The 23422-nt window shown below is 38.3% G+C and overlaps 1 protein-coding gene across 2 annotated transcripts; it reads right to left on the minus strand.

The window, feature by feature from the left end:
* Positions 1 to 333: 333 nt before the first annotated feature.
* On the minus strand, positions 334 to 2265 carry LOC145054307 (B-box zinc finger protein 22-like). Of its 2 annotated transcripts, none has more exons than XM_079002465.1 (3): positions 1961 to 2265; positions 1075 to 1467; positions 334 to 864 (listed from the first exon to the last, which is right to left on the minus strand). In XM_079002465.1, the coding sequence occupies exons 1-3, from the start codon at positions 2141 to 2143 to the stop codon at positions 589 to 591; spliced, it is 852 nt and encodes a 283-aa protein (XP_078858591.1). In that variant the 5' UTR covers positions 2144 to 2265; the 3' UTR covers positions 334 to 588. The 2 variants fall into 2 exon arrangements, with proteins under 2 accessions (XP_078858591.1, XP_078858592.1); XM_079002466.1 differs by having other exon boundaries at positions 583 to 853.
* Between the last annotated feature and the right edge of the window lie 21157 nt (positions 2266 to 23422).

Consider the following 23422-nt stretch of genomic DNA (forward strand, 5'->3'; position numbering starts at 1 on the left):
ATTTTCAGGTACTTTCAGTTCCAAAGGGCAGGGTCTGGTTTGACTGCACAACATTCCCTGATGATTTTTCCGCACTAATTATTATCATTTTACTCTTATGTTTGAGATACATTTTACTATGACTGATTTTGGAACAAATGTTGTATGGATTTGATGGTTTGAAAATGAAATTTTCTTATCAATATTTTTGGGACGTTACACCATCTCTCATTATAATTCCATGAACCTAAGTTTCACATATTTGGTAAAATACTCAGCAACCAAGTTTAATCTGCATCACAGTTCACCATGTTTAAAACATTAAACAAAATAAACACATCATAATTCAGTACATGCTAAACACAAATTCTTCCAATTTCACTTGAAATCTTAGCAAATCGAACAAGATTTGAGCTATGTTAGTGATTTTTATCTTTTAAAACTAACCACATATTTTACACAGTTCACCACATTTATTAATTTCTACTAAAATCAAACATACAACTCAAGAGAACAGATCTACCTTGTTGTTAAAACCACCAGAAGTGACTTATGCTTTTTTTTTTTGAGTAAACCCTATGAACAAGCTATATGTCTAGCAACTTGTAGTTAGAAATTGCGTCTCCTTTTTAAGGTTTGCATTGAATGATGTGAATTTGACATTTCATTGTAGCATACATCAGGAACAAAAGCAGCAGTATTCATTTCATGACAATGTTCTTGTTTTGGCGAACATAGTCCTGAAGCAGTAGGTGGTGAATATATTTGTGGGACTGCCCAAGATGATTCGGGCACCTGCCCCAAGCAATCCTCACTGTCCAATTCTACCTCCAATGCTCTTAGAATTGAACAACAGTCTGAGTCTCCCATCTTGCTAGAATCACCCTAAAAGATTAATTATGATTCTTGAATATCATATCAAGTATTACTAAAGCGTTGTAGTTTGAAATATCTACCCAATTACAGCATTGTATTTTCAATTTTTCTTATTAGAACATTATACTTTGAAAAATCTACCCAAATATGGCATTTATTTCTATACAATGTTGCTATTTATTGCATTTTAAACCTATATAAGAAGTTCATGTGTTTTACCTTATTGGATGAGGTGTTGTTTATGTAGTCATAATTCTGATTGGGATCGGTCAAACCAAAAAACTCATCGAATTGCCATTGTTGGATGACTTCAGCTGGAGAACCTCCACCATAAGTCAACTTAGGATATGAAAAATCTTCACGCAAAACTTTGTTGTGTTGGGTGTTTGTTGACTTTGGGAGAGAAAGTGATTCTGGGATTTTTTCACAGGGGAGTGACTTCACGGATGAAGAAGAAACAAGATCAGAAGAAGTTTCAAGCCCTATTTTCACACCAGTAAGTAGAAACCTCTGGTGTGATGAAACAAGAGAGTTGACTGTATGAATGGCAACATCACATTTTCTGCATAATAAAGCCCTGTCTTCCAGACAAAAGAAGTAGCCATCTCCTTCCTGTATGATAGAGTAGAGATTAGTACATCATACTATCTCATAAGTAAATATGGCAAGACACAAACTTTGAAGCTTCTGAAAGTAAATCACAGTAAACAGGAAGGCAAAACAGATGGGGTGGGGTCTATTCATCTTTGGTTTTCAACAAAAATGGGAACATGACATGGCAATAAAAGTACCAATCTGAAACTTGTCTGTCCTTTATGTTCAAACATGATTACATGATCATTTTCATCATATACTTCCAAACAGTATAACTGAAATCAATCAAAAGTTGTTTTCACAGGTAAAAGTCAAATCACGCAGATGACAGACCTAATTTCGAAAGAGATTCTTTTTATTGTTATCAAGTGTGTTCTCTTTCGTGAGATATAATAAACATCTCTTCATCACAATCATTCAAGGAAAAATGAATCGAAACACAAAAAATTCAAACAATTATGAAAATCATCAATAACTTACAGATACACGTCTGTATATGCACATCACATACCTGGCATATATCACACTTAGGCATCTGCTTATTGGAATTAGAAAGAGGAACTCTCTGATGTTTACTCGCGAGCTTGTTAGCAGCGTGTATCTTTTCGTCGCAAGCCCAACACAACGCCGCCTCGTCGGCGCAACAAAGCACCGTCGCCTCCGCCGATCCACACACATTACATTGGATCTTCATCCTTTAATTAATCTTATCGATCGTCTTTCTTTGAAATTTGTTTGAGATCTGCTCAGACTCAGAGAGAATTGGAAAGAGTTTAAGAAGCGAAGAGGGATGATAGAAGGGGGAGAGTTAAGACAGGCGGGTGTCACTAGAATATATACGGATTCGTATTTCAGTGGATAATTAGAGTTGGTTATTTTTTTGTTTTAAAAATGTATGATATTTTTTCAACGAGTTTGATGCGGACACGTGTCGCTTAGTTGCGTTGATGAATCAGACGGAGACCGGCTGATCTGGCTTTCACGGATATTTATAAGATTTTCTAAATATTGAGCGACAGCGACAAACATTTTAAGTATGGAATTATTTAGATATTTAAAATTTCAATCAATTAATTTATTTTTTATTGATAAAATGACAACATATACAAATGTATAACAGGTTCAATTTTTTTTGATCCAAAAACTTTTATATTCTATAAAATATCTTAATTCTTATCGTACAACTAGTGAGAACACCAAACTGTACAGCTAAATAATTTCGTATAGTAAAACCAATTCTTTTAAATACTATATCCATAGATCTAAAGGATATAACATCATACATACTTATAAAGCTAGCATTTTTTCTTAAATCTTATGCATTTGAAATCCCCATTTTTAACTTCCTCAAACTATATTCATTTGAAACTCCATTTTTTAACTAATGCAACTCAAAAGTTTTCTTAATTATGATTTAACACTCAAAAGTTTTATAACTTATATTATGTTTAATTAGCATTTAGTAAAAAGTTTACTATAAAAAGGTCAATCTTTTGTGTCTTTTGTATTATATAAAATCTTACATGTAAGAAAGATTTGAAGATATTGTGATTCAAAAGTTTTCATATAGTTGAAGCATTGATGATCCAAATATGATGATTTGAAAAATGGGTAATATGATTTTTTTCTTTCAACCAAAACAAATAAAGCTTTTCTATTCTTTCTTTATATTCAGTTTCTCATTTAATCTTTATATGTCATTTGTGTGTATTACTCAATCTTGAATGTGACTCTCCAAACATCAATGTTTTGCTTGGAATATCTTTCTGATTCTTCTGTTTCAAGAAAAATATTTTGATTGCAGGTTAGTGAAGAATTGTCATCAAATTTCTATGGTTGAATGGTGTTAAATGAAGAAAGAAGATTCATAAAATGGATATAGGTTTTTTTTGTTTGAACAAAGTTGACGAATATTAGTTTTTTCTTTTGATTTAAATGTATGTTTATGTAACATCTTTATTTATATATTCAACCACCCAATGCTCTTATTTATTTGATTGTAGTTTTTCTATTTTGATTATGTTTATTTTTTACTATTTTTTTTGTTGGGTTATCCTACACAACATATTTAAAAGACAATATTTAAAAGATAACATAATTTTGAACATTTGATATGTAATTATGATAGACTTATCATGATATGTTCTTCATATGAAAGTAATTTATCCATATTACTACGACAAGAATTACATATGACATTTACGAATATATATATATATATATATATATATATATATATATATATATATATATATATGATTTGTTTAACATGTATACGCACCTATTTATGCTATAAATTTATAATTAAATATCTTTATGTTTAATAATGAAATGGATTAAAATTATGCATCAAAACCAATAATAATAATAATAATAATAATAATAATAATAATAATAATAAAATATACATTTTCAAGTACCGCATTCATTTGAAACTCACGCTACAACTCAAGAGTTTTCTAATTTATGTATATTTATTAGTTACAACTCAAAAGTTTTTAACTTATGATTATTAATTAGTAATCACTAATAACTTTTTATTTCCCTTTCTTTTGTAAGGTTGTAAAGTTTTTCTCATTAAAAACATTAATGTATTTGAAGAGATTTGTGATTTAAATATGAAGAATTAATATAAATGTTATAAAATATGTTTTAGTGTTTTTATGTTATTAAAAGTTATAGTGTTTATTTTTCATATTTTTTATTATTCGTTGTATATATATCCTTTTTAATACAAATGTTATAATAGATGTTTTTCTATTTTTATTTTACTAAAAGTTGCAGTTCATATTTTTGTTCATACGTTTCGTTACCCGTTATATTATCATTTATTTGATATATAATTTACACAATTTTAAACGGTTTAAAAAATTATCAAATAATTGTATATATCACAATAATGTTTATTTCAAACTAAATATACATTTTCAAGTAAAACTATAATGTTTAATAAAACTAATATGTTAATTATATATTTGCTTTACTACTAACATTTTATTTTAAAGTAGAAATATTAAATAATAATTTGGTAAAAGTTATTATTTTAACTATATAATTTTATTCTCGCGCAACGCGCAGGGATTCGCCTAGTTGTTATATATGATCCGTTGTACTCCATTAAGAAGCTACACCGACCGGTTGTAAGGGTAGGCAATAGGGGCTTGTGCACAGGGCCCAATTTTTTATGGGACCCAACTTTTTTTTTTCATATCCAAAGTCCAACAAATACTATGAATGTGAGGTTCCTGGATTTAACAAAGGATTTATCTCTTTAAATAAAAACAATTGATTTTACTTTAAGTTATGGGTTCTCAATCGGTAATAGTTAAAACTGATAACACTTTGTTAAAAATGGCGAACATTTGATCGTAAATCAAAACTCAAACGGATCTCATTAATTAATTCATCAACATTTTGTTGTAATTTTGTAATGATTAAATTAATTAGAAAAAGTTAAAAACTATATTATTAAAATTGCAATTAAGTTTTTTTTAAACATCGCTATGTTTATTTTAATAAACTTAATGGTATCTTCAAACTTAAAAGTATTGGACTTGTATGCTTTTGTGGATATTTTTTTTTATTTTTTTTATTGCACATTTAATTTATTATCAATAAAGTAAAACCTAAACTTATCCACGGAGAACGAAATCTTAGAGTATAGACTATGAAAAGTTAATCAACTTATTTGCTATTAGTAATGTTAATGTTAGGAGAGCTTTACGGGTCGTCGGTTAGATGTACCATATGCAATTACTCATTAAAATATTATGATTTTGCTTTCTTTATGGTTATAAAGTTTATCAACGTTTTTTTTAAAATACTTTATGTATTTTAATTCGTTACATGTTAGGGCTAAGGGCCTTTTTTCGGTTCGTCCTGGGTATTTGAATCCTCAGGACCGGCACTGCTACACCGCATCCGACACGAGAAACTAAACGTATCAAATGCAAATGATATGAACAGGTGTTGATTTTCCATGCACGATTTCTTGTGTTTGGTGAAATTGCATGTAACAGTTTTTAAAGCAGTTTGTCCCGCCGTGATACCCCCATCTCTCAAGCCCACGAGAGGGGATACTCTTGTAAGATCCACACATGTGTGTTTCCCTCCAACCCATCCAAAAATCAAAACGTCAGCCGGTTTAAGGGTTGACCTTCCTTCTGCCGGGTTAGTCAAGAAATTCACAGGAGCCTCTTTCTTGGCGGAAACTCCAGCACGCTTAAATATGTCAAAAAAAACATCCATAACCATATTGTGCATGTATTTGAACCCCAAGTTGTATCAAATTCACAGAGTTTTTGTCTCTCTTTATGGCTAAGCTACTAATGAAAATAGTATCTCTACTAATAACTCCCCAAGAAGTTTCACCCCCAATGGCAGCCTCCCGATGCCAATCGGGAATAGTCCCTCACATAGCTTCCTACCATCACACGAGGGCCAAAAGAGCTTGTTTTTCTTGATATTCAACTGAAGGCCTAATTTTGGGCCAATCACCTTAATGATGTCCAACTCTTTGGCCACCTCCTACGAATTTCCAATAAGTGTGTCATCATCAAGGTACCATACATGTAGAAGAAGCTTGCAATTATCTCTAATATTACGCAAGAGCGGGTGCAACACAAGGGAAAAGAGAAGTGCTCTCAAGGGGTCTCCTTACTGAACCCCAGTAGCAGACCAAATATGTGTGTCTCCTAGATACAACCTTGTTGCTTGACCATATAGGAATTCTACCCACAAGTATATAAAAGGGCACATCAATCCGACATCTTGAAGTAATGTGGACCTGTTGACAAGATTAAAGGCATTGGTTTAACGTCTCAAAAATTCATAGTAAAAAATTTTCATTTTTAAAACAATAAACCATACAACGAGTTGTTCCAAAACCGATCAAAGTGAAATATATTATTTAAACATCAGAGTAAATATTGAAAATTGCTAATGCGAAAAAACTCTGGTGGATGCGGTACCTGAAACCATAACCATAAAAATTGTAAGCACAAAGCTTTATGAGTTCCCAAAATACCACATACCATACATACCATTGGGCCTAGCCCGCACATTACGCCCAACCCACCATAATGGGCCTATCCCAGCATACAAATGCAAGAGTCACAAAGACAGCTAGCACCCTATATAACATTCAATGGGCCTAGCCCTTCCTGATCCATAGGCCTAGCCCATCATAAAAACGGGCCTAGCCCAACTTACCATGCAAGAGTCATAAAGACAATTAGCATAAAATATCCTAGTGGACCGACATTGGTGCCTTCGACCTACAAGTATAGTGAGGAGACTCACCTGAATCACAAAACAGAATAACACTCAACTCAAAATCGCGTCAACCACAACTAACTACTCTCCTGCCAAAAGATGGGTGCAAAACACCTCCTGCTAATCCAAACAAGTCAAACCATAAAACTTCCAAAAATAAAGATTGACCAAAAAGTCAACCCATACCAAAAGTCAACGGTCAAAGGCAATGAACAGAGTTGACTTTAGCTTACCGCCACGTTGTGGCCTTCACCGAGCCAACTTACGGGAAATTCCTAAGTGCCACGCTGTGGCGACCTACGGCCATGCCGTGGGCACTAGGTTTCCAACAGCTTAATGGATTAAGCTGCCTTCCTCGATTCCAAGAGCTCCAAAGCTCAGATATGGTACAAACTATGGTCTAACCGTTAAGACGCCTAAAGATATCAAGATCTCAAACCCTAGGTCCAAATAAAGCCAAAATCCATAATGTCTTAACCATTAAGCCCCTAATTCGAAAAAGTCCTTAACCACAACTCTTCCAGAAGCTAAAGGGGGTACCAAAGGTCCATAAAAATGATTACTTGGTGGAAATCCATGACCCATGCATGTCCTTAACTCCACTTAGGTCAAATGGCAAGAAATGACCTAAAACTTATGCAAGATTCATAAATCACAACCAAACCCCATATCCATAAGATATGATACTCAAGGGACACTAGGTAGAAATAAAGTTGCCAATTTTATTCCATCCATTCTTTCAAATCAACTCAATGATCCAAAAGGGACCAAAACAACCTAGATCTAAGAGAATAACTCAAAATATAGAGACTTGGATCCTTACAAATGGTCTAGAAGGCGATAACCAAGATGATAAAGTGTTGCTTGCTTGATCCTTGCTCCAATTCTTCCTTACTTCCTTCCCAAAAGCACCAAAACCACCCAAAATGAGCCAAAACCACTAAGAGGGAAAGGATTAGGGTTTATATGAGGTTGAGGGGGATAGAGGCTAAGAAATGAACCATAGAATCGAGTTAGAGAGGCTTAAATACGAAGGGAACCCTAAAAGAGTCACGACCTCAACGCCACTTGACACCCCAACCCCAAACTTAAAATCATTGAGATACTTGATCATTTCTTTACCAACACCTTTCATAGGTAACTTGGAAACCAAACATCTCCATATCGTGCCTACTACAATAGGTCGTATTCCCTTGTCAGGTTTTAAGAGTGGCGTAAGAGGAGCAGAGGAAACAAATTCTGCCAAACTCGAAGGGCAACTTCCCCTAGCCATAGATTAACCACATATCTAATAGCACGTAGCAGGTCTTTGGCTATAGCTGAACCTTCTCCAAAAAGAGCATCCAAAAATGTGTTGAGCTCTTAAACCATCTCTCCCACAAGAGGTTCCTTTTAGGGAATGATTTAATTCCCTTAAGGACATTGTCAATATCCATTACAAGGGAATGTTCTGAAAATATGGTACTCAACATGGATGGTGGTAGCTTGCTTGGATGCTTATCCCCCAATGCCTTCTTGGTATCATCCCTATATGGATTAACCCCCAAGGAACAAAATAATTTCATTGCTATTGTGAAATGCCAATCTGCAACCTTTCACAGACATTTTCTGATGTTAATGTCACCTAGGGATGAAAGTGGGTCAAAACCCGGACCGGATGGACCCGAACCCGGAAAACCCGAAACCGGTTAACGGGATTTTATAGAACCGGAAACCGGACCGGTATATAGGAACCCGGAAACATCAAAGTGGGTAGGTTGGAATCGGATAAAGTGGGTATAGAACCGGAAAACCCGAAAAAATCGGAATTTTTTGGTAATTACTTACTACTTAGTGGGTTGAACTTTGAAAATTTTCATATTGATATCCCGACTTTGGGGGCTGTAACTTATTGAATACGAAACCATAATTAACAAAATTAGAGTCTAAAATCATGTACAAACTCTAAAATACACTCTGGAAAAACCCGCATGTCAATACGACTTTAAACGAATGAGATATGCTTGTGTTAATATTTTCACATAATACAAAGTACAAAAACAAATAGCTGAAAAGTTGAAAATTTTCAGTTTTGATATCCCGACTTCGGAGGACTGTAAATCATTGAATGTTAAACCAAAAATGACAACATTATAGTCTAAACTCATGTACAAACTATAAACTAGAAGCTAGAAAAAACCACATGTCAATCCGACTTCAAACGAATTAGATATGCATGTTTTAAAACTTTCACCGAATACAAAAAAAACTAAAAAACTAAAAACTTTCAGCTTTGATATCTCGACTTTTGAGGACTCTAAGTCAATGAATATAAAACTAAAAATGACAAATTCATAGTCTAGAATCATGTACAAACTCTAAACTACATGTTGGAAAAAACCGTATGTCAATTGGAGTTGAAACGAATAAGATATGCATCTTGTAAACGTTTCACAAAAACCGGTTCCGGCCCTAAAAGTGGTTCCGGTTCCGAAAACCGGTTCCGGATTTTAGACCCGGTTTACCCGGACCCAATGGACCCAAACCCGGATTACCAGGAACCCGGATAAAACCAATTTTTAAACCCGGAACCAGACCCGGTTCTATATATTCCGGTTCTAACGGGTCCGGTTCCGGTTCGGTTCCGGTTCCGGTCCGGTTTTCCGGTTCTAAATCTCATCCCTAATGTCGCCCCGTGTTCTATCCTCCTGAGTGTACTCTTCTTTTTTTTCCTTGTTGCTCCAACCTTGCATTGACAACCAAGTTTTTAACAAGCTTGGCTATACCTTCTTATATACCCCATGTAGCTAATGCGCTTAGGATATTACGATGATGCAGGGACTTCCTATTCCAAGACCTATCTTCTTGACTATTCTTAGGCTTGAACAAATGAAGAGTACACATAGGAAGAATTAACAATGCAACCCACGCTTGAACGGACATGGGATGAGCAACCACCTTGAGAAAGGTTGCTTTCAAAGCTTGAAAGAAAGCCATACGATAGTTATGAGGGATGCTTTTGACGGTGGTGATAGGTAGTTTAAAAACATGATCAAGTAGTCGAGCATCCAACACCAACCAATGAAATTTGATCTAATTCTCAAACCACAAAATGATATTTGATAAAATTGAAATTAAACCCATTTGATAATTTGAGTTCTAACTGGAATGTAAACCTAATCCGTACTCATATTTATTTTAAAACTAAAAAATAAAAATATAAAATGGTAAAACTGTAAGAAAGTCACTATATTACCACAAAATTTCAATTTCGACACTGAGTTATTTTTTTTCCTCAATTATGTCACTATATTCACAATTTTAATGCAATATAAACCAAATGAATGGTTCTTCATGTTCTCCTGGTAATCACTTTTCCCGAATTGTAATAAAGTCACTAAGTTTACCAAAATTTTGATTTTGATACCGAGTTTCAAATTGCAAGATAGTCACTATATTACCATAAAATTTTGATTTTGACACCAAATTTTTTTTCTCAATTAAGTCATTACATTTAGAGTTCTATTGTAATGTCAACCAATTGACCGATTTAGGAGATGTTATTTTGGTTTAAAAGCTCAATTTGTACAACAAACAAATGAAGGTCGGTCTAATGGTTCAAACTCACTTACAAGTTATTGAAAAGGGCATAATCACCCTTTCAAGAGATGTTATTGTGGTTAGGAATCCTGATTTCCACAACAAATAAATGAAGACCCATACAAGGTCGATTTAGTGGTTCAAACTCACTAAGCATCTCCTGGATCAACTTTGTAGGGGTCTTCATTTACTTGTTGTACAAACCGAGCTTCTAATCCACAATAACATTTCCTAAAAGGGTGAGTATTCCACTTTCACTGACTTTTATTTGAGTTTGAACCACTAAATTAACCTTTAGACGCCATTTGTGAAGAAATACTCTGGCGAGAATTAAATACTCCTTCCATCCGAAAATTATTGTCCACAGACAGAAAACACACAAATTAAGGAATCATTAATTATCACTAACTTTCTACAATAAATGACAATTTTGTCCTTACGTTGCATTTAATATTCTATTAAATGCTTAGTTGGTTAAGTAATAATGAGGGGGTATTTTGGTAAAAATGTTATTTATTTTTAGAAATTGACTATTATTTAGGGAGAAACTAAAAAGGAAAGATGGATTATAATTGGGACGGATGGAGTGTTAAACATTATAAAAAAAGTGTCACCTAAAAGGGCGAGTACACCTTTTTCGCTGACTTTAAGTGAGTTTGAACCATTTGATCGACCTAAAAAGATATATGAAATTGGGTTCGATGCAAATTGTATATTTGAAACTCAATCCTACCACATAAGATCTGACGTTACTTCCACATCACAATATTGTCATGTCATTTATTTGGTAACCTGCTAGATTGATGGTAACCGATCAATTGGTTGACATTATAATATATGCAAAATTGTTGCAATATCTAAAAAATTTGTTGTAATATCAACCAGAATTGTTGCAATGTCAACCAATTGATTGATTACCATCAATTTAGCAAGTTACCAAATAAATGACATGCCAATATTCTGATGAGGAATCCACGTAAGATCTTATTCAAATATAGGGTTTGCGTAGAACCCAATTTCACATATCTTTTTAGGTCAATCTAGTGGTTCAAAGTTCAAACTCCCTTAAAAGTCATCATAAAAGGTGTGCTCACCCTTTTAGGTGACACTTTTTATTATAATGTTTAATGTTTAATTATCGTAAGAGTATTTCTTCATAAATGGCGTCTGAAGGTTAATATAGTGGTTCAAAATCAGTTAAAAGTCTTTGAAAAGGGCGTACTCTTCCTTTCAGACGATGTTATTGTGGTTTGGAAGCTCGATTTGTACAACACATAAATGAAGACCCATTCAAGATCGATTCAGAAGATGCTTAGTGAGTTTGAACCACTAAATCGACCTTTTAGGTGTCTTCATTTATTTTTTGAACAAATCGAGCTTCTAAACCACCATAACGTCTCCTGAGATGGTTACTATGCCCTTTTCACTGACTTGTAAGTGAGTTTGAACCATTGTACCATCCTTCATTTATTTGTTGTACAAATCAACTTCTAAACCACAATTACATCTCCTGAATCAGTCATTTGGTTGGCATTGCAACAAAATTATAAATTCAATAACATAATTGAAAAAAAAAACTCAGTGTTAAAATCGAAATTTTGCTAAATTTAGTGACTTTATTGCAATTCGAGAAAAGTGGTGTAGCATCCCTAAAATTACAGAGAAAATTTTGATTTGAAACCTTTGTTTCAAAACCATTGAGTATCATTTGTTTGATTGAAAACCATACATTATAAGAGTTAAGTTTACAAAACTGTGGAAACGGATATCTTCGATGCATGTGTATAGTCCCGTTGAGCTCTTCTCACGAATGACATGCAAAATGTTTTAATCCACAAATGTAAGAATAAAGTTTAGTAAGTTCCCCAATATACCACGTATTCCATCATATATACAATGCGCCCAAACAAAGCTTTCGGCTCTAGCGCCAACCTGTCAAATCTCCTATCAAGATACATACAATATACATGCCAATCATATATGAAATAATGGGTTTACTCCAACCTTGAGTGAATGATATGATCCAAATCATAGTCTTACAATTACATCTTACCATGGGGCAAATCATGGTCTTTCCTTTCCATTACCAGGGACCAAATCTTGGTCTTACGTACAAGTGCCTGGGGCCATATCCTGGTCTTTCATATAATTGCTAGTGTATATATCCTAGTCTTTCATACAATTGCCAGGTGCCAGATCTTGGTATTTGATACAATTGATAGGGGCCAAAACCTAGTCTTTCATACAATTGTAAAGGGCCAGATCCTAGTATTTCATACAATTCATAAAGTCATATGAAGTAATAGATCAGATAGACAATCAAACAGATGATCCATCCGAGAGTGAACAATTAGACAAGAACATCGCAATAAGGCACTAGACTAAAAGTTCTTAGGCTATCTAACTTAGACTGCATAGAACCTATGATAACATTACCATATAATCTTGTAACATAAACACATAACATATACTAGCATATTCATACCTTTGGCAACTAGCCTACCCTAGTTACCATGTCATTGACCACTTCTCAATTATGTACTTCGTTGGTAAATCATACATAATTCTAATAACTAGCCTTCCCTAGTTACCCTAAATAAACATAACTCCTAACAGTTATCATACGGTCAACAAGTAAGACTTTATCGGTGTAACATCCATAAAATTCAAGCCAATTTAAAACTTTTTAAAACATTCAAAAACCCATAGTTATTACAAATTGTTTTCAAAATAGTTTCATGTCAGAGTATCCCAAAAATCAAATCATAAAAATGCGAGGAGGTGCACAATCACGCCTTCGCCTTCCCACGATCATCTGAAGTACCTGAAACAAAATCTAAAACTATAAGACCGAAGATTAGTGATTTCCCCCAAAATACCAACGCCATACAATCATAATCATATCATAGCAAATAAACATCATGCATATAGAGTCTACAGAATGACTGAATTGCCCCCACCGGACCTGCAATCTATCTGGCCCACTCTCAGAACCTTCAGCATGCCTGGTCCGCCCACCTGGGCCTTCAGCCTATCTGGACCATTCTATGGGCCTTCGGCCTGACTGATATGCCCTAACGGGCCTGCAGTCTATCCGGGCCGCCCTGGGTATGTTGACCTACAACACAAAGCAGGTCCACCTCAATCCACCCCCAAACATAATCAACACATAAATAACAATGCTAGCATATACAAACAGTCAGACCGATCTAATAGATCACTAATCATAGCATCGTCCTATATACCAGGATACCGAACTAACAGGTCACTAACATAGCATCATCCTATATACCTGGATACCGGCCTAACATGCCACTAAGCATATCAACATGCAATAAACCCGGATACAAATCCGAAAAGGGCCAATATTGGTGCCTTCGACCCTGTTAGTATAGTGAGGACAACTCACCTCACAATGTCGATCGGAACTGAAATATCAAACTCCATGTTGGGTCAATATTATGGTTTACAATTTGCTTTTCTAGGAAATTGTATTTTTATGTAATATCATATATGTGTTTACGGTCAGGGAGGTATTAACGGCCGTAAACCCATTTACGACCGTAAACCCATTCGGCCCATGTTTCTCTTGTATATATATAGGGGTGAGGGGTGTGAGGAATAGATTGATGAACACTAGTGGAGAGCTTAAGTGTGTGTGCATTTGAAGGTGTTCTAGAGAGAGAAACTAGAGAAAAGTTTTGTGTGTGTGAATCTTTTGTATCCGGATCTTCATTCTAATCATATCATACATAGATTCATTATCTTCTCCTTCTTCTTCTCCTTCTCTTCTATTTGATCTGACATCATCCGTTTGATTGGGATTCCGCACCATCAAACGGATCTGATTGACACACAAGAATTTTTGGGGACTTACACTCCAAAAACACGACTCCAAACACCAACACCAACAACCACCAATGATCAACTTCCATAAATACACAAATTACAAAAATACCCCCAAAACTCAACTGGTCAACCCTTGGTCAAAGTCAAAGTCAACGGTCAAGGTCAACAGTCCATGTTGACCCAACTCGTCGAGTACAGCCACTGACTCGTCGAGTTCCTTCAAAACTCAAAGAATCGTGAAAGCCCTAGTTGACTCGCCGAGTTTCCAAACAACTCGTTGAGTCCATGCAGTGTCCAAAATGTTGGGAAAACCCTAACCAACTCGTCGAATCATCTCACTGACTCGTCGAGTCCATGCAGAACCAAAAACGAGTCATCTTCACCCGACTCATCGAGCTAACCATGCAACTCATCAAGTCCCTTCAGTCCTTTTCTTATTCAGACGCTTTTAAGCAAAACCAAGGCTCCAAATTGTAGATCTAGCCTCCTTGGGCATAGTTACCACGTAAAGTTGCAAACTTCACGTGCATGCAAGGCCTTAAATGCCAAAACCAAGCTAAGGAAGAGGTTTAATCCAAAAGAAGGGCCAAAGCATGATAAATTTGATAACTTTATGACTATGAGGGCTTAGAGGAGTCCAAATCTAAAGTTACAACTTCAGATCATGCTCAATACCAGAAATAACCCACAAATATGCTAAAATGGCCTTAAACCCTTGAATAAGGAGATCTAACACCAGAATGATCAAGGTAACAACTTGTTACCTTCAAATGGAAGCCAAGACGGAGTAGGTACTGGATCTACAAGCTTCTCCTTGATCCAAGCTCTTGAGTCTTCAAGTTTCTTTCACTAAAACCACATTCCAAGCTTTTACACACACAAAATGAGGAGTAATACATAATTAGGGTTTTATGATGTTGAGGGGGACGATAAGAGAGGCAGATGGTGGCTAATGAGCCTTTAAACAGGGTGTAAAACCCTGGAAATTAGGGTTTCATATTCCAGCTCCAACTCGTTGAGTAGGTTATAGAATCCAAGCGGCTTTAACCTTCTCTACACGATGAGTTGGGGCATCCAACTCGTCGAGTAGGTCTAAAAACATAAATATAAAACTTTAAAATTTATACCCAGGAGTCGGGGTGTTACATAATTAGGGTTTTATGATGTTGAGGGGGACGATAAGAGAGGCAGATGGTGGCTAATGAGGCTTTAAACAGGGTGTAAAACCCTGGAAATTAGGGTTTCATATTCCAGCTCCAACTCGTTGAGTAGGTTATAGAATCCAAGCGGCTTTAACCTTCTCTACACGACGAGTTGGGGCATCCAACTCGTCGAGTAGGTCTAAAAACATAAATATAAAACTTTAAAATTTATACCCAGGAGTCGGGGTGTTACATAATTAGGGTTTTATGATGTTGAGGGGGACGATAAGAGAGGCAGATGGTGGCTAATGAGCCTTTAAACAGGGTGTAAAACCCTGGAAATTAGGGTTTCATATTCCAGCTCCAACTCGTTGAGTAGGTTATAGAATCCAAGCGGATTTAACCTTCTCTACACGACAAGTTGGGGCATCCAACTCGTCGAGTAGGTCTAAAAACATAAATATAAAACTTTAAAATTTATACCCAGGAGTCGGGGTGTTACAATTCTCCCCCACTTGAACTAGACTTCGTCCTAGGAGTCTGCTGCGGTGAACAATTTCGGGTAATGCTCTCGCATCTCTGCCTCTGGCTCCCAAGTCTATTCGGATCCCCTCCGATGGTCCCATTGTATTTTTACCAAAGACACCTCCTTATTCCATAGAACCTTCACTTTCCTCTCTAAAATGGCTACTGACCTCTCCACGTAATTCAGGCGCTCATCGACCTGAATATCATCTAATGACACCACTGCCTCATCATTTAGTATGCACTTCTACAATTGCAAAACGTGAAAAGTGTTGTGGATCTGACTAAGCTCCTCCGGGAGATCCAGTCTATACGCCACCTTGCTAACCCTGACAATAATCCTGAATGGCCCAATGTATCGGGGACCCAACTTTGCCCTCTTTCTGAAGAGAATCACACCCTTCCAGGGTAAGACCTTTAGTAGTACCATGTCACCCACCTGGAACTCCAGCTCAGATCGGTACTTGTCGGCGTAACTCTTCTACTGACTTTGAGCGGTCTGTAACCGCTGTTTGATCTGATGTATCCTCTCGGTAGTCTGCAGAACTACCTCTGTCCGTCTCATCACCCTGTGACCAATCTCACCCCAACAGACTGGGGAGCAACATATCCGTCTATACAACAACTCATATGCTGGAGCACCAATACTGGAATGAAAGTTGTTGTATGAGAACTCTACAAGGGGTAGGTAGGAGTACCAACTCCCACCGAAGTCAATAACGCAGGCTCTCAGCATATCCTCGAGAGTCTGTATGGTCCGCTTACTCTGGCCATATGTCTGCAGATGATAGGTTATACTTAAGTGCAGCCACGTGCACATTTCCTCGTGGAACTTCTGCTAGAAACGGGAGGTGAATCGAACATCAAGGTCTGAGACAATAGAGACCAGTACCCCATGGCGAGCAACTATCTTGCAGATATACAAGTTGGCCAGCTTCTTGGCCGATGAACTCTCCCGTATCACTAGAAAGTGGGCGCTCTTGGTCAATCGATCCACGATGACCCAAATAGCGTCGAAGTCCCTAGCCGTCCTCGATAGCTTGGTGATGAAATCCATCGTGATCTGCTCTCATTTCCACATGGGAATCTCCAGAGGCTACAGCTGGCCATGCAGCCTCTGATGCTCGGCCTTGACCATTCGGCAGGTCAAGCACCTTTCAACGTACCATGCAATATCCCTCTTCATGCATGACCACCAATAACTCAAGCGCAAATCCCGGTACATCTTGGTGGCGCCCAGGTGAATAGAGAAGCGAGACTTTTGAGCCTCCTCCAGAATAATCTGTCTGACCCCACCAGCCATCGGAACCGATACCCGACCGCAACGGGTCAACAATCCCTAGCTATCCTGCACAAATCGGGTGTTCTCGCCCCTGATCCTTACAAGCTTCCAATTCTTCGGTCGCATGCTCTCAACCTGAGCTTCCCTAATCAAGCTCACGAGTGGAGAATCCATAGATATCCTAACACATGCAGCTGGAGCAGAAGATCCAGCTGACTTGCGGCTCAGGGTGTCCGCAACCACATTCGCTTTACCAGGATGGTAAAGATCTTGAAGTCATAATCCTTGACTACGTCAAGCCACCGGTGTTGTCTCATGTTCAGGTTCGGCTGATCCATGATGTGTCTCAGACTCTTGTGGTTCGTGTATATGGTACAACGGACCCCATAGAGGTAATGTCTCCAAATCTTGAAAGCGAACACTACCACTCCCAACTCAAGATCGTATGTGGGATATCTCGTCTTGTGAGGCTTCAACTGCCGCGATGCGTAGGCTATCACTCGTCCTCTCTGCATGAGTACCGCTCTCAGTCCTGTGATGGATGCATCACAGAACACTACGAAATCCTCAACTCTCTCCGGGAGAGTCAAGACTGGAGCCTCGCAAAGTCGTTGTCTGAGGGTCTCAAATGCCCTCTGCTGCTCAGGGCCCCATCGAAAATCCACCCCCTTCCTCGTCAGACGAGTGAGGGGTACTGCAATCTTGGAGAAACCATGTATGAATCTCCGGTAGTACCCTGCCAATCCCAAGAAGCTCCTGATATCCAAGGGAGATTTCGGAACTTCCCACTGCATAACGGCCTCGATTTTGGCCGGGTCGACCAAAATCCCCTCCTGGTTAACGAGATGTCTAAGGAACTAAACCTCTCGTAACCAAAACTCGCACTTCGAGAACTTGGCATAAAGTCGTTCTTCCCTCAAGACTCCTAATAGCTCCTGAAGATGCTCCTCGTGCTGTTCTCTGGTTATGGAATACACCAAGATGTCATCTATAAACACAATGACTGAGCGATCAAGCATCAGTCTGCATACCCGATTCATCATGTCCATAAATATAGATGGAGTGTTGTTAAGCCCAAACGACATTACCACAAACTCGTAATGTCCATAACGAGTCCGGAAAACGATCTTCTCCATGTCCTCCTCCTTAGGGGTGAGCAAACCCAAACCAAGAAATGGAGAAACCGACGAAACCGAAACCGAAGCAAAACCGACAGTTACAGATTGAATTTTTTAAAAACCGAAAATCGGGTTCGGTTTCGGTTTTTACCCAGAAACCGACCCATCCAAACCAAGAAACCGACCCATACTTAAAACCACCCCAAGAAACCGACCCATCCAACCCGAGAAACCGACCTATACTTGATTGTGTTTTGGTTGCAATAGACTATTTCGGGCGATGGTTGTAACTTGTAATAGAATATTTGTTGTAAGACTCATGTTTTTTGAAGTATTTAACTTAAATTTGGTGTTTTTTGAAGTAGTTAACTTGTTGCTTCATTTATGGAAAATGGGTTAAAACCCAAAACCCATGGGTTTAAACCCAGAACCCATGAGTGTATGTGTTGAACCCAAGAAACTGAAAAACTGCCCAAACCGACCTTAGAACCCGAGAAACCGAATGAACAAGAAACCGATCCTGTTGGGTTCTAAAAACCAGAAACCGACTATTTGTGGGTTGGGTTTGGTTTGGGTCCAAACCGACCCATGCACAGCCTTACTCCTCCCTATTCCTGACCTGATGGTACCTGGGCCTTGGGTCTATCTTGGAGAACCAAGATGCTCCCTACAATTGATCAAAAAGATCATCAATCCTCAGAAGTAGGTAACGGTTCTTCACCGTCAACTTGTTCAACTCTCGGTAGTCAATGCACATCCGGTGCGAACCATCCTTCTTCCTGATGAATAGAATCGACGCTCCCCATGGAGAACTACTCGGATGGATGAACTGCTTGCCCAACGGTTCCTGCAGCTGTGATGACATCTCCTGCATCTCTGGTGGTGTCAATCGATACGACTCCTTGGCGATAAGGTCCGCACTTGGCACTAGGTCGATCCTGAACTCGACCTGCCTCTCCAGAGGAACTTCGGGTAACTCCTCCGGAAACACATCAGCGAACTCTCTAACAACCGGAACATCTGAAACCGAAACTGAAAACTGATCCCCGACCTGCGTATCCACCACATACACTAAATAACCCGCACACCCATGCTGAATGTACTACTGACCCCTGGTAGCTGAGCAAAACCCTGATCCCAATTTGGTGCCCTCGTCGTAGATAATCAGTTCTCCCCCAATTGGGGTTCGAACTACCACCCGCTGACCCTCGCAGTCGATCATGACATCGAAGCGACTTAGCCAGTCCATACCCACAATCACGCATACATCCCCCATGGGAGTCGGAATCAAGTCTATCAGGAAAGATACCCCGAAGATGTCCAGAACGCAACCCATTTAGACTGAAGAAGTAGAAATCCCGTGTTCGTCGGCGATAGAGACTCGCAACGGACACTCTAGCTCTCCTACTGGCAAGCCGAACTCCGTATTAAACGTTCGAGAGACAAACGACCGACTCGCCCCCGAGTCGAATAATACCAAAGCAGGTAAGGAGTTCACTAAAAACGTACCTAATCATTGGTACAACACACATATAAGCATAAAACAAATATAATAAAAAAGATAAGGGATAGAAACATACCAGCAACTACTTCTGGTGTTGTCCTGGCCTCCTCGCTTGTAAACTGGAAGGCATGTCCCCAAGCCTTCGGAGGCTCTGCTCTACCCTAACTACTATCAGTAATCCTCAGTGTAGGCGGCATTGGAGCCTGCGCCGATCTGGCAACGAGTTGTGGACAGTTGGTCTTCACGTGACCAACCTGATCGTAGTGATAACAGATTCTCATATCTTGAACCGGGGCTGGCTGGCGACAATCCCTCACGAAGTGCCCCTCCTTGTCGTATTTGTTGCACACACTACTCAATCTACAAACTCTCGAATGGCCCTTCCTGCACTTCCTACAAGTGTGGCTACGCTGGCCCCCAGACCTAGAATTAGCGATCTTGGGTCACTTCGGCACAGGTTGTGACTGCGCAGGGGCCTGCCTCTGCTCCCGCAACTGTAACTCAATCTCCAGCTCAAGCCACCTAGCGGCCTCCTTTAACTCCAGTAGTGTATCACAACGTTGGGTAGCAACAAACTAACATATGCCAGTCTTGAGCATGCTTATATAACGTGTCATCTGGGCCTGCTCAGAAGCAATCTCTGGGAAAAACATCGCCCTCTTAGTGAACATACGAGTGATCTTCGTCACCATCTCCACACCCTGCCTCAAATCCAGAAACTCCAGTGCTAGCCACTCGCGCTCAACCTGTGGAATGTAGTGAGCGCGAAACATATCCCTGAACCGCTCCCAAGTAATTGTAGCTCTTTGATCATCAGTATACGACCCTGTCTTCAACCTCCACCAGTCCTTGGCTCCGGAACTCAGCAGGTTCAGAGCACACCTGACCTTCTGATTAGCAGGACATGAGCATGTGAAGTAACATACCTCCACGTCAGATAGCCACCTCATGGCTATGATCGGGTTGAACCCCATCAAAAGTTGGGGGCTTCATGTTATCGAAGTCCCGGTATTAGAAAGCCCGACTGGTCCCACCACCACCAACTGAAGAGGCTGCAGCGGCAGCCGTCTTAGCAAGAGCTGCATAACGCTCATCAAAGTACTCCACCATAGCGGTCTTGATCGACCCAAACATCTCCGACAACTGTGCCCGAAATAGAGTAGCAAACTCATCATGCAGGATCTCTCGAATCCTGGCACCAACTCATCCGACCTCATCTGACCAATGACCTCGAGCAATGCTGGTCCCTTCTGACCGCCATCTCTTAATCCTGATCCTGATCCAGTCATAAATCATCTAGTAACCACCATGCTGAAAATATACCAAGAAGATATCAGATATTACATATAATAATCCGAGAACCAATTCCCAACAAAGCCCTAGGGGTTGTGACTTCCTTGCTACGTGTATGGGTCCGGTGCTTTCAGTAGTACGAGCCCATACTACCTTCCACACCTATCCATATTTGTCTCACGTATCTGTTGGATTAGTGTCTAAGTCTATAACTATTTTGGTATGTACTTGACCCGATGGTGCATGGTCCTTTTGGGTTGCCTTCACCAAAGCAACTTGATAGGATGAATTATGGAGAGAAAGGATTAATTATGATTTATTAATATATTATGAGAATAATATATTAAAGGAGAAATCATATTGTTTAATTAATATTAGTCAAGAATTAATAAGAATTAAGTTTGTGGCTGAAAGAGATTAATTAAACTTAAGGGACTGGAATTGTAATTATAAGATAATTACAATTGGGCCATGGATTACCTTATAATATAAGGTTGGACAAATTCTATGGGGAAACCCATTAGAAATCGTCCAAGGCTTGTTAAGGAAGGAGTCCATGGGTTTCTTAGGGCTTAAGCATCCAAATTAGGGTTTCCTTGTTAGATAACCCTAATAGCCTCACTATTTAAAGGACCCTTATGGCTCAAAAACGTGGTGAACTTGTTGATTAGGGTTTCCACACGTTTTGGGCAGCCTCCTTCTCTTCTCCTATTCATCCTCTTGCTCTTGGTGTTTGTGAACCATTAGAGGAGTGACATTTGTGACTCTAAGCTTTCTAAAGTCATTACAAGGAGGATTTGAGATTGTTATTGCTACATAACAATCAAGGTATGATCTAAACCCTAATTCATATGTTATATTGATTATCATATACTAGATCTAGGGTTTATAGTCTTGGATGACTTGCATGTATAATAGAGAAACCTAGATCCAAGCATTAGGGTTTGTATAAACACATAGGATGTTCTTATAGCTAAAACCCATCAGTATCATCACAATGCCCTAACAATATACGTAAGCAAGGTGTACGCTCAATCCTTACTCCTAGAGGAAGGCTAAATATATCATAACTGTCTAACTAACCCCATAAAACTCACCCATGAAGCTTCCACCAACCCTGAAGCACTTGTGTATGCTAGTCATACATAACGTTGGACCCTATAGACATTCGAATATCCGATCCTACCCTAAGCCCTTCATCAAACAAGAATAGGAAATAAGGCCAAACCAAACATTCTCAGGCTATAAGATCCTAATTATGTACAATTAGGATGCATATACTTAGCAACTACAGTAATGATGTCAATTTCATATCAGGAAAACCCTAGGCTATCAGGCATCATATATTCAGGCATTTCTATCATGCAATTCCCGAAGATCCCTAGGGTTTAGGGTTTAGAAAACTTCAGATTTAATCATTCTCATTGACTTAATGGATAAATTTTCCAACTTTATCAATTAGGACCTCACTCCAACGTAATATCTACGACCTTAAGCCCATTAAGTCCTTAATATGTCCAAAACTTGCTCAAGAACACAAGATAGACCTGAACATGACTCTTTTCTCATTTCAGAAACCTAATGACCATTTGAGAGTCACAACAAGCTTTGGAGTTCCTCAAACTCAAAGAAAATCCTTTGAAGGGACTAAAATCATCCAAAATGAACTCAAACTTGAAACAAGAAGGCCGAAGGTCAAGGTATGAAATTTATACCTTCAATAACTCAAAAATCAGAAGAGGATGATGGATCCAAGCTAGCTCCTTTCTTCCTTTCACCAATGTGAACTTCCTCATTCCTCAAGCTTCATTAAAAATCCAAGAACAAGCTCTTCAATCAAGAAAACAAACTCTCAATCATGCATAGAGGCTAGGGTTTTAAAATAAAGAGATGAGGCTAATGGAGAAGATCAGATCCATGAATTTAGATGCTTAAATATGGTAGAAACCATAGAAATCTTGGGCTTGGGTTGTTACAGCCACCATGTCGTGGCACGCTACCTGGCACGTTGTAACACCGGTAGATTCGGGCTAGTCAATTAAATAGAATAAGCTATAAAAATGACATTTTTATAGAAGATTATTTTGTATAAATAGTATTAACCAAGTTAAAGTAGATGTGACAAGGATTTCGTACATATAAAGAATGCTAAAATCCGACTTCGTATGAAGAAGTTATGGTTCTTCGAAGTTTCTCGATTAAATTGGCATGGCTCTGCGTATCGTAAAAAGTGAAATTTTGACAAATTACTTTTTAGCCTAAGAGATCTAAACAAAAGTCATAATAGTCGTTAAACCGAGAGTGTGCATATAGAGAACGTCAAAATCTAACTTCGTGAGAGGAAGTTATGATTTTTCGAAGTTTCAGCGCAGTAGTGCGTGCACAAAAATCGAAATTCTAATCGGTT

Source organism: Lactuca serriola, chromosome 5, assembly GCF_051521515.1.
Source record: "Lactuca serriola cultivar US96UC23 chromosome 5, Lser_US96UC23_V15, whole genome shotgun sequence".
NCBI lineage: Eukaryota > Viridiplantae > Streptophyta > Magnoliopsida > Asterales > Asteraceae > Lactuca > Lactuca serriola.